The following is a 13,196-nucleotide window of genomic DNA, read 5'->3' as shown; positions in this document are numbered from 1 at the left end:
ATTTCGGCTTTTTTTTTCTTTTACTATGCCCGATAGTAGTAGTAGAGTCCAGAACATAAAAGTCTTTCGGATTAGAGCCTCTCATAAATATACTTGAATTGATCTAGTCTATTACTAGTAGTCTGATAATCTTACTTCCAAAAGTCGCTCGAATGCACATTTCCTATCTCTCTCAAAAACATTGGTCCTATTTGGGGGAGGGGAAAATTTTGGAGGGAAAAAAATAACGAGCGACGCAGGGATCGAACCTACAATCTTTGGTAATTGATAGAGAAACCGAAAACCAACGCCTTTCCATTAGGCCAGCCGCCCAGTCAATGACGAAATAACGCTGTTCATCAATTCATATCCTTATGTAGAGCCTGGTCCACCCTGCTACCCTAAACCCTTAGGAAATTCTACACACTGTCTTTTGTCTACAGTCGCACCCAGGTCATTCTTAAAAATCGGCTTTTGTTCAAATAGTTCATATTTTTATCTCTCAAAACTCTAATACCATTACCTAATCAGATACTCTCCGGGCGCCAAAATTCTCCCTCTCAATCGCGTCCAAGTTTTGCACGAAGCTTGATGCCAAAGAAGTAGAAGTTAAAAGGAATGAAAACCATTGCCAGGCCAATGAATGCCAGTAACCACGATGCCCATTGTAGTCCGAGGCGGTCATACATCTGTGTGATGAACAAAGGAAAAGCGGCACCACCACCAGATCTGAGGAACACCTTCGCTGCTAACGCCGATGCGGGATATTTCTGATATGCGTCGATGAGATAGTTGTTCACGGCATAGTAGCACAGAACCATACCAAACCCGAAGGCAATACCAGATGAAGCCGGTCCAACCCAAATTATATGCTGGTAGGAGGTTGCTCCCAGCAAGAAGAATGCGATCGGGATGAACGGGGCTCCGATAAGTGACCCAATAAGTCTGTCTTCGGGGGTAGGAGCCCGAGATTGGCAGACTTTTTTGAATTGCTTCTCAATGGCAGGGGTGATCAGCAGAGATATAGCCGCACCGATCAATATGGGGATAAACATCAGGCCAATCTGTCCGTCGTTATAGCCATAGAGTTTTCCGAAGATAACGGGGTACGCGAAGAAGAAGGCATATAGCATCGAGTAGATGAGCATGATATACATGCACATCAAATCCAAGACAGGCTCCGTCATTATCATCGTAATAGGGCGAATCAGATTTGTTCGAGCAATATCACCAAGCGAAAGTTTCTTTTGTTCTTGTTCAGTCATGATATTTGGGTTGCCAGTCTCTTTCCGCATTTTGGCAGCACGCTTTTTCAGAATAATGGGTGCGTATGTCTCGGGAACAAACCCCACTAGAATCAAAATCACACCGGCAAAGGCCATATTTGTCCAGAAGAATAGATCAAGTCGATGTGTACCAACATTGATCCAGCCTGTGACGATCGGTCCGATGACGGGGCCACAGTAGGGAGCAGCTGCGAAATAGGCAATGGCCATACCCCGTTCCTCGATGCTCCAAATGTCGGCGATAGTCCCACCAGCGAGGGAAAGGCCCGAACTGGAAAATACACCGCACAGGAAACGACAGACTAGGAGTCCACCGATATTGGGTGACAAGGCACATGGAATATTGAAGATCGTGTAAAGACCAAGCGAGATGATGTACACTGGTCTTCGTCCGATGATCTCCGACAATGGTGACCAGAGTAAGGGCCCAACTGCGAAGCCACAGACCATGATTGAGCATGTCAGAATAGCGACCTCAAGAGATACGTTATATTTTTCTTGGATCAAGCCTAAGCCACCCGTAACAATAGACGAGCCATATGCAACACACACCACTAGTGCAGATGCGACCAGCGTGATGTACCATCGATAAGCGCGGGACCAATTGTAAGGGTGTTCTGGATCATTGATTGTGAAGGTGATGAACTCGGGTGTATCTTTGGGCCCTTTTTCTAAATCGGCGTTCTCATTGTCTTCCGGCGCTCGCGCTGTCGCTGATGATGAAACGGATCGAACCTGTTCCAAAGTCTTTTGGGGAACAAGGCCAGTTCTTGTTTCGACAACATATTCTTCTGGAAATACTGGGCGCTCCTTTCGTCTCGTCTCTGGGTAGCTGTAGTCGGGAGCAGGGGCGTTCTCTGTTATTCCCACACTGCGCAGGCTTTCGAGGGTCTCATCCCGAACCAAGTGGCTGTGGGTGGATGAGGGAGGTATTGAATTTTCCATCTTGAAATTTGATGAATGAGTAACGATATGAGTGAAATTATTTACACTTGGAAGAAACTCGGTATTTATAAAGTCAGCTCTGAAGGAGTCCAAGGCAAATTTCTACGCCTATCATACTTCCATGCCGAACGATCACCGAGATATGCCGTGATGCCTTCACATATCTTGGGTCTTCGGGGGCGAAGATTATCGGACATGCCAGACATGATAGGTTAGAAACGAGATCAGATCGCCATGAAACCAGTTGGAGTTGAGTTATTTTCAGTACAGTTCGGTGCCGTGCCCGGCATAATCTCGGTACCGAACGATCGCCGGTCCTCTCCCGTCTGACACCGATCGGATCTATAAAGTCCCAGTCGAATGAAGTGAGTCATTTGAATTTAGCTTGATTGTTTCAAATATGACAATTTTCTCTCGGTTTTAGATTCAATTTCAAACCCACGAGTGCCTTATTAAGTGAGTGTAGTGAGCGTTGACAGATGGTTAGACCTGTGCATGGGATTCCTGCTTATGTAAGTGGGAAATTCCCACTTACGTAAGTCCCATAAGCCCATAGGAATAGGATAGGACTGAAGGCCATGCCCATGGGAGTCCCATGGGACTCCCATAGAAAATACGCTAACTATATATGGCTAGGGTATATCTTTGATCTAACCTAAGAAGGTAATTTTTGATATTTCATGTAACCTTTGTCAAAATATATATGTGCGTAGCAAGTTCCCACACCACCACTCTGATATATATTTTACTTAAAATTTATATTGATTATCAATTAACTTATTCTCTTTTAATTAATACTAATTTTATTTAAAACCAATTATTCAAGAAGTCTTGGCAGGTCCCATGGGATGGGATAGGATTGATAATTAGTCCCATGGGATCTTGGCAAATGGGATGGGAATTGATTCTTACTCCCATGGGTCCCAGTTGCACAGGTCTACAGATGGTCTCAATTTCTTTTGTCACCCGCTGATCGGGTTATGACGATCCACCATTCCTGTGTAACCAGTTCGAAAGTTGAGCTCATCGCCATCCCCTTTATGTTCTTTTCTCACGAGCTTCCGGAAGGAATGTATCCGTAGTTTTGGCTCAGTTGACGCACGGTTGTTCCAGGTGGAGCTAACTATGGTATGGAGCTACCGCTAACTACACAAGTGTCATCGGACAAGAGCCGCAGAGGCTAACTACGATAGGAAAGTAAGTAGCCCAATGTGTTCGCGTGGTGCCTTAAAGCTAGAAAATATGCTATCATGCCACTGACTGCCCTGTCGCAAAAGCTTTGGCACTTATCCACTAAGGCGTCGCTTCCCCACTGGCAGTACATTCCTGTGCGACTTGAAGTGAACTAAGGAGGTTTCATTGGTATAAAACTTTTGCAATCAAACCATTAGCAGTTGGAACCCCAAAAAGAATGCTTCATCCAAATTTATGATGCTAATAGAAGAGACGTCGATACTCTCGCCCGTGCCTAATCACCATTTATTATCAAAAACCCGACCATTGACATAATTCACCAATTCTTTAACAGGTGCCAAATGATCACGACCAGCACCGAACATCATACCATGACGTAGAACCTTGCGGTAGTTTTTCCTGGGGATACCTTACCCAATACATAATCTTGGCGATTTTCAACGCGGGTGGGAACTGGAATCGAGCGACCGACAATCGCTTCCATGCCTTGCCAGGCAAAAGTGATGGCCTCTTTCGCACCGCCGGGAATCCCAGCATCATCAAGCATGAGAATCTTGGTATTAGGATAATTTTCCTGGATGAAAGCCGTAACATTTGGATTATACGCCCCACCACCACACATGAAGATCTCTGCGATCTCAAGTCCCTCGGGTGCATAGCGACGGTAATGATCGACAATTGCTTGTGAAGTAACGCGAGTGATAGTAGCAACGACATCGTCAGGTTTCAAGCCTTTGACCTCTGCCTTCTTAATCAACTCATGTGCAAGCGTGTCACGGAAAACCTCGCGGCCAGTAGTTTTGGGAGGATCTAAAGCGAAGTAGGGATGTCTCAGGAACTCGTCCACGAGCTGTTGATCTACAGATCCCCGGGCGCCCATCTCACCGTCCTTATCGTATTCGCGTTGGCCATCTGTGTAATATCGCACGACAGCATCGATAAAGACATTTCCAGGGCCCGTGTCGAAATCATAGCAAGCATCAACTCCGCCATGGGTATCCGGTGGATAAAGCAAACATTTGCAATACCGCCAATATTTTGGCAGGCACGTAGCTTGGTCGGATGATGCAGTACAAGGGCATCGAAGAAAGCTATCAGAGGCGCCCCTTGGCGACCGGCTGCTTGATCACTGACACGAAAGTCGGTGACAGAGGTAATACCGGTGCGAGATGCCAAGAAGGAGCCTTCTGCCATCGTTAAAGCACTGCGCGTCTCGCCAGGCTGTGGCATGGATAGAAGCCAAATCGTTTGGCCATGGGAGCCTAGAACGTCGATCGAGTTGATCTCGACTTGAAACTCTTTGCAGAATTGATGTACGGCGGATGCGAACGTCTCGCCGAGGATCACATTTACTTCTGAGAGTTCGGAGGGCGAAGTATGGTTGTGCAGGATCATATTCATGACTCGCTTCTTAATCACTGGTTCCAATGGAATTTCGCCATACTAGAAGATGATTGATTCAATTAGAGTGTGGTTCAAAGGGGTGTTTGATGTGAGTTCAGTGGATCAGCCTTACTTTTAGCAACTCAAAATGCATCGGCGACTCCGGTGTCTCTTGACGAAAGCGGCAAAGTGCGCAGTCTATGCCATCCTTGGATGATATATATTATTAGCTGGATCGTCACTACTACCTTTCTTTGATGGTAAAAACCACTCACCATCGACGTGCCACTGTTGAGACCAAGAACAGTCAAATCTAACGCAGAGCCAGAGATCTCATCTGTGGGGTTTGTTGAGCCCATGGTTGATCCGATCAAGGGCTAAACCTTTTGAACTATATGGTGATGTCACTGGGAAACAAAGAAATTGAAATATAGACCCTCAAATCCAAGGGAGATTGGGCTGTATAAAAAGCCCCCATGCGACCGGGGGTTGCCATCGACAATTCCACAGTAACAGCCCCATGACCGAATTTTGGCGAGAACCAAAGAATCTCAGCTGCAAGAGGGTGTTCATGCATCTTAGATGTTCCAATGGACTGCCAATAGACTGCCACCGCTTAAAGACCATCAAGAGCCAGACCGCCTGAACGGGGGCGGACAACCGGTAAAACGCTTATTTAGGGGTGAGGCTAATGCAACAAATCCTGCCGGTGCTAAATGGTTACGCGCTTCAAGAGTGGTTCCTCCCGCCAAATTTCATACGATCTACCACTCCTAGGCGTTCCCCAGATGTTCTTGGCGCCTTTAATTTACATCTAGAACTGAGATCGCCCCATGCCAAGGATTGTTCGGCGCGTCGAGCTGCAGGTTGGCCTCTGATGCTGAACGCGTCATGGGATACACCACGCTTTGGAAGCGGCTCACACCGCGGCAACTGAGTGTTGCCATTCACACATTCTCTCTCATCTCCATATTCTTCGAGGGCTATGACCAGGGTGTTATGGGAGGTGTCAATTCCTCCCCTACCTACGTGACCTTGGTCGGTATTGGCACCGCTGATGGAAAGGTCACCGACACAACGCATCAGGGGGGGTATCGTCAGTGTCTACTATTTGGGCGCGATCTTTGGCTGCTTCGCTGGCGGATGGCTTGCAGACCGCGTTGGACGTATCAATGGACTGCTCGCAGGGTCTCTGTTTGCCTTGGTGGGCGGAGCCCTGCAAGCTGCCATCACAAACTCAAATTTCATGATCTGCGCCAGAGTGGTGACAGGGATTGGCACCGGTGGTGAGTACCCCTGCTAGTGTCATTTAGCGAGACCCATCCTGGTAGAACTTTGACTAACACTAACTCGTGGGGGCTGTCTAGCTTTGACTGGTATCACCCCGGTATTGGTATCTGAAACCTCGACAGCGAACAATCGAGGAGGATTCTTGGGCTACGTTTTCATTGCCAACTGTTTGTGCCTCCACTCCACCTCCACCACCATACACCCGTGAGCCTCAGGCTAACAAAGCCCAGATCTAGGAATTTCTGTTGCATATTGGATCTCTTTCGGCCTTTCCTTCATCAATCATGGATATTCCGACGTTCGATGGCGTTTCCTGCTCGCTTTCCAATGCTTTCCCGCCCTCCTTCTTGCATTGTTCATCAAAATGCTACCCGATAGCCCTCGATATTTAGCCTCAGTTGGAAGAACGGATGAGGCGCATGAACTGTTGACGCTTTTACGTAAAGACAAGGCTACGCCAGCGGAGATCGATCGTGAATATCTCGAAATTATAACCACGGCAAAGTACAGCAAGCCAAGCTCGCCTTTACAATTTGCAAAGATTTTGTGTGGAAAGGGCGGAGAGAAAGGTACAAATCTGGGCCGACGAGCATGGTTATGTATATGGCTTCAGATTATGGCATCTTGGACAGGTATCACGGTATGTATAGGCCGTCCCGTATAGGCAACCAAAGGACATGGTGCTGATTTTATGACTTCAGGCTGTTACTGCGTATGCTCCAGTGCTCCTCGAACAGGCGGAGTACACGAAAATCCAGATTGCTGGTCTCTCGGGAGGTGTCAATACAGTTGGAATACTTGGCACCATTATAAGTGCTCAGATCATTGATCGCCTGGGTCGCAGAGCGTGTCTGATGGGTGGATCGGCTGTGCTGTTTGCAGTCAACCTGATTGTACGACTGAACCTCAAAACCCCGATGAAATTTGCCGTACTAACTATGTGCAGGCCGGCGCGGTATATGAAGCATCGTACCACCATCCAGAGGATGTCAAGGCATATGCACCTGCTGCGGTCACAATGCTTTTCTTGTTTAATTTAGGGTACGTCTGAGATCTACGGATACTATATTTCCATGGTAACTAATCGTTAATAGTTATGCTGCTACATGGGGTACTGTTGCTTTTTTGATTCCGACTGAAATCTTCCCCAGTGACCTGCGAGCGCAGGGGAATGGATTTGGAATTACTGGCTGGGCCATTGGTGTGGGGATGACTACTCTGGTGAATCCCATTATGTTTGGCCACCTTTTTGTAAGTTATATCGGTACTTTAATCACACGGCGACCCGCTAATAAATGCTTTTTCAGAGTCGGAGTTATTTCCTGCTTGCTGGGCTAAACTTGATTTGGATCCCCATCGTGTTCCTCTGTGAGTCCAGTCTTGACGTTGAAATGGGATGTTGCCATGAACTGATTTTTCTCTCTCTACAGTCTATCCGGAGACTCGGAACCGCTCGCTTGAGTCCATTGAAGCTCTGTTCTCAACCAGCAGTCCCTTCCATTGGAGGATGGAACAGGCTTATAAACTGCATGGTGATGTCCTGGTGTCGCATGGAGTCACTAAGAACGAAACCTATGATTTGCCCAAATCGGCATCGACAACTAGTCAAGACGAGCCAGAATGCTCGGCTGTACTCACGGCTTAATGGGTTTAATGTCCGACTCGATGATTGCATCCATCCCACACCACTATTATACCACGACCTGTACCAGTACCATTTAGACAGCCACTACGCCTTTAGAGCATCAGTGAATAGAGAAATATTAATTTTTATGATTACTTCTTTTTCTCGCGAGCTTCAAGTTCCCTCTTGAACCTTGGAAATTATACCGGAAGATTGTCCTAGTAGTTGGGTCACCCTAGCTTGGGACGACATACCTAAACTATAGGACGGCTATTCTTCCCGCGAACCTCGGGACCAAACGCCAAGTACCAGGAATACGAACCCGAACCCGCGTTCATCCCCCCGGATTCCCCGTGCACTGGCAGTGCTCCGTGCTCCCGTTCTCCCGTTCTCCCGTTGATAAGCAGCAAATTCACGAAATTCAAGGGAACAGGATGAAAAAAAAAAGATTGGAAGTATGCCCATAGTACATTGTACATACTATATAGGTGTATTTCATTTCCTGATGGCGAATCTGGTCACATGACAACCAGGGTCGCATTTGGCAAGATTCCCGCCTCAGGCAGTCAAATTAACCAAATGCACCCTCACCCCCGTTTTTCCCGGCCCCAAAATCTGCAGCCGAGACGCCTCCTCGCTGTTGAGAACCGTGCTTTGTCCCGTGTCCCGTGTGTGGCATGATCAATCATATTGAATGTCGCAAAAACCACGAAAGCTCCAGCGCGTCTCTAAGGCCTGTAAGCATTCCTTTCGCCTCCCCGCGTTGCCACGCCTTTTTCTCCACTTCCCTTGTTTTACGCGGATAAACGGGAGAATGTGAAATTGACAGCCACCACCCCTTTAGGCGACTTCTGCAATCGGCGCAGCATTAAATGCACCCGAGGCGAAGACCAGCTAGGCCGATGTCAAAATTGTGCTGACTTTGATGTCGCTTGTACTTTTGATCGCCCGGCTAAGCGCCGTGGCGTTAAGGCTGGTACCCGGCTGAATGCGCGAGAGTCCTCAGTCACCACAGCTATGCCTGAGAGTATTCCCATTCCCCGAGTCACACTTCCTGATAGAGCTTCAAGATCTTCGGCTTCCAGGAGTTCAACCTACCCTGAGTCGGGCCACCGCCCCTCCCTGACCGGGGATCCTTGGTCTTCATTCAATTCGGGATGGTCGACGGCAGAGGGATATGACGATGATGGAGCACTACGCAATTCATGGAAAGCATTTGCTATCGCGAGTGACAGACAAATTCGAAATCTGGTCCAAGTCTATTTCGAAATTGTCTATCCAATGTGAGATCTTCCCCCGATCCTGCTTCGTGCTGAATGTATACATTGACATCCATTCCCCTTGCTCCAGCTTCCCATTATTTCACAAGCAATCATTTATCGCGAGCATAAACAACAAAGAGCATCTCACAAACCAGGGACTCTTTGCATCGACAATGGCAGTCTGCTCATTGGTATCAGGCCGCGCCCGGGACGGCGCGTTGTACAGTAACAGGTGGCATCGAGAAGAACTTCTCGAACCACCCTCCGAAGCATTCTATGCCGCAGCTAAAGACGCCCTACCGCGAGATCTTGCAGCTGCAAAGGGGATGAACTATATGCGAGCATGTGCGATTTTGGCAATTGCCAGCATTCAAAATGGCCACATAAAGAACATGCAGAAATACTCCGGCATTTATCACACACTGACCAGCATGGAAGGGTTACATGATGAGAAGCTCTGGCCCAAGGACATAAGCCCAATTGAGACCGAAGAACGTCGAAGACTGGTACGCACACGAGCTTAATAACAGCGTTCCTTCGCTAACAAGACTATAGTTTTGGTCTATCTATACCCTGGACATATACTCATGCATCGTGTGGGGAGGTGTCGTTCGATATCGCGAAGCTCATTCTCTTGTTCGATACCCCGTCGAATTGAACGATGAATTCATCACCCATCAAGGCTATATGCCACCCGTATCACCCATGTCAACTGCCCCAGGTCACGTAGACCCAACGGGCAGCTCGCGCCCCCCCTGTGTCCTGGCTGCATGGTTGGAATTTCACAACTGATTTATATCGAATTCTTGAGCACGTCGTCGATGGCACAAGACGCCGCTTTTCATCGGCTAATGGAACCCAGGAAGTTTGGTCTTTGTTTAGCCCTGCGAACATGTCCGAGCCAACTGTTATGGAGCGAGTACTTTCCATGTACGCTGCGCTTCCCCCACAATTTAGAGAAACACCGCCGACCACCGGCGATGTCGGGAAAGATCTCTTTGGGTTTCAGTCCGCCAATATCCAGGCAACGCTACAGCTTCTCCGGATGGTCTTGCTGTCCGCGGAGGAAATTGGCGTGGACCGGAAATGTGACGTGGCGGGTGAACTACTCAGCGTATTTTCCAAGGTTCCCGTGGAGTATCTCAAAGCCATCAGCTCCCCTCTGGTAAGTCCTTCATACCATGACATATTTCTCAGTATGCTGACATACCAAAAGCTTCATCATCTTGGTGGCATCGGCTACATTTTAGGCTCAGTCATGGAAGGCAGTCTATCCGACGCATCTTACCAACGAGTTCGCACATTACTGTATGGATATCATTTCTGAATACGCACAAAGAACCACTACTGATAACTACAGACTTGAGATGGCCGATCTTCTCCATCGCCTCGAAACCGGTCTTCACCGTGCAGCAGGTGCTAGTGAACGTTTAAGATCACAAGTCGATCGCATAGACGGATACATGCGCAATTCCCGCCTCGTTAATCTTCCAGTTGCCCCTCCGCCCCCGAATGGCAGTGCCATCCTGATGAATATCAAACACGAACCGGCCGTTCCACCCGCGCCGTATGCTCATAGTGGGCCACCTCATGCTGTCGGGTCAGCACCGGCTATTGGAGACCCGATGTTACAATTTCAGCTTCCACCGGAACTGTTATCGGACTGGCCATGGCCGTTGGATAATTCGCATTCTGAGGGGTTCTTGCCTTTGGCATTTGAGTGATTCTTTTGAGGGGTATACAGTGTTAATACCAGACATACAAAGGAAGTTCGAAGTGAAGGAAGCAGACATCAGTCTACATGATGTTCCTCAGGTAATACTCAAGATCTCGTAGTTGAATTCGAAAGGCTGGAATAGTCCGAAGGCATTGTTAGGGTCAATGCTGCTGCCACAACAGGCCATGACTGGATATAGCGTCTGACGAAGTCGGGTGAGATTGACTGCTTGGCCGCGAAGACCCCAAATTCTTGCTGATGGGTTATGATCTACCCTTGACTGGACATCTGTCGATTTCGGAGTTCTCATCGTCTCCTTGACCAACAGCTCTGATATCCTCGGGCCAATACAGCTAAGGCCATGGGACACGAAGGAAGAGCCTTTTTAGTCAATCCATTCTGATTTGACATTTAACTAGTATCGAAGAACTACTATCTGAGTTATTTCACCACGGCTAGTGCCACTGCACAACTTTTATTAAACGCTCTTTCCCGGCAAGATCGATATCCACTCCGTAGCGAACTAATATTACTACTCATCGGATGGTTGGGTTTGCCCAGTTGACCTGATTTAAAGCAACTCTGTACCGTTCTGCTTCATCTGTTCATTATTCCGAGGTAGGCGCATCATTGTCACTCCGCATTTGAAGCTTTTTCTTTCTCTGCTTCATCGAGGCTCTCCTCCTGCGCTAAGTTGAAGCTCGCCTTGGAGAACACGACTCTTCCGTTCATGTATGCGTGGAAAGACACAAGGCGGCGGCCCATCTTGAATATTCTGCCCGAGACGTGACGACTTGGGTCGGTAGGCGAGGTGTGTTCGTTGCCGCTGAGATTTATTAATATTCGGCATATTTAGCAGCAACACTGCGGTGCTCTCGATTAGGGGCTACCTAGTAAAGCCTGCGGCGCTCAATAGCGGCAACCCGGCTCAGTAGATCCGCCAGGGCTATTAAAGCTGACTATCCCAGCGGTCGCCTGTCTCTACAGACTCCAGGGCTTCCAAGGTTTGTATATGATGGATAGTGGTACCAGTACTATGGCCAAACTTCAAGGAAGCTGCAACTAAATAAGCTAAATCCGGACCTTATCTCTAGCGACTTTAGCTTCGAAAATACTCTCTCCAAGTTCAACAGGGAAGAGAAAAAGAGATTTATTGACTTCGTGAAACGAATGATCAAGTGGAATCCAGAAGAGCGAAGTACAGCGAAGGAGCTACTGAAGGATCCTTGGCTTCATGAAGACTATCCGCAAGAATGAGGTTGTTTGCCATTTCTGGTGTATCAAAACTAAGTTCACACCAATGTACGGCAGGGCTAGCTAACTACTCGAATAATTCAACGACCTAAGGACAATGACCTTATTCTCTCCTTGTATACCATGAGTCGACTAATCCTTCAGATACTCGTCAAACCAAGCAACAGCTTGACTAAACACCTGCTCTTTCGCAAACCTCTGACGAGGTTTCGACAGGTCGCAGCGAACCGAAAACCCATGCTCGACATCAGCAAACAAGTTGATCTGATATGGTACATCCATACTATCCAAAATATCCTCACTCTCACGACGTTTCTCGGTGGTGAAAATAAAGTCCCGCACTACAGACATTTTATCTTGATTAGCCATACGCACACCAAGACCAAACAAGTGAAGAGGACTCACCGGCAGCCGCAATACTCAACGGCCCTTCAATACCCTTCAGCTCATTGGCTTCAACCATAGTAGGGTGTGCAATGAAGCCCGCATCCAATTGACCATGCTTCAGATAGCGACAAACATACTTCCCACCAAAGCAATATCCAACACCGCCGATTCTCTTACAGCCCAATTTACCGCGCATCTCTGTTAGGACGGTGTTGATGATTGGCTCTGTCTGTAAGGGGAGGTGGTTCTTCACCCAGTCCATGATGTTGAAGCCCTCGGGACGATTGATCGGTACGGAGTCGCCGTTGAATAGGTCAGGGATCAGCACGAAATAGCCCTTTGCGGCGAACTGGTCTGCGATCAACTGGACATTGATGAGTTGGTGTCCGATCACGTCGGTTAATATGAGGATTGCGTTTTCGGTAGATTTATTGGCTGGATAGGCGAAGTATGTTGAGACTGTGCAGGTGATTAGTATACCCCAAGGCCCTCGCCGGCAGTGGTAATGGCAGGGTGAAATGTACTGCTCTGGATGTTTTTAATCTCGCCTCTAACTTCGCCATCGTGTAGAGCGCCAATGGTACAGCAGTGTGAAAGTTCATTAGAAGCCATTTCGTTGTTGTTATATTGACAGGGTTTGAAACTTGAAGTGAACAGTTGGTAGGGAAGCATCTCAATTTATGTGATCCCAGGATTCTCCTTTGACACTATCAATCGGAGATAGCACACAGGTATTTTGTAACTCCGCACTTCCGTAGAATCCGGTTCATCTAAACATGATCTACAAAGCATACTACTAGTACTAGTAGTACTCGTAGATGGCCTCGGTCTTTGAACTACTGGATGCCTCGCAAATGGAGTGTTCTGATTGGCTG

At 47.8% G+C, this 13,196-nt stretch overlaps 7 protein-coding genes across 7 annotated transcripts; 4 read left to right on the top strand and 3 right to left on the bottom strand.

The window, feature by feature from the left end:
- Positions 1-539: 539 nt before the first annotated feature.
- Positions 540-2,210, bottom strand: N7509_010462 (MFS transporter; the record flags this gene model as incomplete). The annotated part of the gene is made up of 1 exon (XM_056635099.1): positions 540-2,210. One exon carries the CDS (start codon positions 2,208-2,210, stop codon positions 540-542), a length of 1,671 nt encoding a protein of 556 aa, XP_056485719.1.
- Positions 2,211-3,768: 1,558 nt separating this feature from the next.
- On the bottom strand, positions 3,769-5,146 carry N7509_010461 (uncharacterized protein; the record flags this gene model as incomplete). The annotated part of the gene is made up of 3 exons (XM_056635098.1): positions 3,769-4,388; positions 4,433-4,847; positions 5,063-5,146. 3 exons carry the CDS (start codon positions 5,144-5,146, stop codon positions 3,769-3,771), a joined length of 1,119 nt encoding a protein of 372 aa, XP_056485718.1.
- Positions 5,147-5,678: 532 nt separating this feature from the next.
- N7509_010460 (uncharacterized protein) lies at positions 5,679-7,722 on the top strand (the record flags this gene model as incomplete). Its single annotated transcript, XM_056635097.1, is given in 9 exon segments — positions 5,679-5,878; positions 5,889-6,073; positions 6,155-6,244; positions 6,308-6,717; positions 6,779-6,970; positions 7,024-7,118; positions 7,172-7,328; positions 7,385-7,445; positions 7,508-7,722. 9 exon segments carry the CDS (start codon positions 5,679-5,681, stop codon positions 7,720-7,722), a joined length of 1,605 nt encoding a protein of 534 aa, XP_056485717.1.
- Positions 7,723-9,136: 1,414 nt separating this feature from the next.
- Positions 9,137-9,487, top strand: N7509_010459 (fungal specific transcription factor domain-containing protein; the record flags this gene model as incomplete). The annotated part of the gene is made up of 1 exon (XM_056635096.1): positions 9,137-9,487. The coding sequence occupies one exon, from the start codon at positions 9,137-9,139 to the stop codon at positions 9,485-9,487; it is 351 nt and encodes a 116-aa protein (XP_056485716.1).
- A 368-nt stretch (positions 9,488-9,855) lies between these two features.
- N7509_010458 (C6 transcription factor) lies at positions 9,856-10,290 on the top strand (the record flags this gene model as incomplete). Its single annotated transcript, XM_056635095.1, has 1 exon — positions 9,856-10,290. One exon carries the CDS (start codon positions 9,856-9,858, stop codon positions 10,288-10,290), a length of 435 nt encoding a protein of 144 aa, XP_056485715.1.
- A 40-nt stretch (positions 10,291-10,330) lies between these two features.
- Positions 10,331-10,687, top strand: N7509_010457 (uncharacterized protein; the record flags this gene model as incomplete). The annotated part of the gene is made up of 1 exon (XM_056635094.1): positions 10,331-10,687. One exon carries the CDS (start codon positions 10,331-10,333, stop codon positions 10,685-10,687), a length of 357 nt encoding a protein of 118 aa, XP_056485714.1.
- A 1,379-nt stretch (positions 10,688-12,066) lies between these two features.
- On the bottom strand, positions 12,067-12,933 carry N7509_010456 (uncharacterized protein; the record flags this gene model as incomplete). Its single annotated transcript, XM_056635093.1, has 3 exons — positions 12,067-12,275; positions 12,340-12,780; positions 12,846-12,933. 3 exons carry the CDS (start codon positions 12,931-12,933, stop codon positions 12,067-12,069), a joined length of 738 nt encoding a protein of 245 aa, XP_056485713.1.
- Positions 12,934-13,196: the final 263 nt, after the last annotated feature.

The sequence above is a fragment of the Penicillium cosmopolitanum genome (assembly GCF_028827165.1).
Source record: "Penicillium cosmopolitanum strain IBT 29677 chromosome Unknown utg000009l:1.0-9042332.0:1.0-9050551.0, whole genome shotgun sequence".
Classification (NCBI taxonomy): Eukaryota; Fungi; Ascomycota; class Eurotiomycetes; order Eurotiales; family Aspergillaceae; genus Penicillium; species Penicillium cosmopolitanum.
The sequence above is the reverse complement of the archived record's forward strand: the minus strand, read 5'-3'. Positions and strand labels throughout refer to the sequence as shown.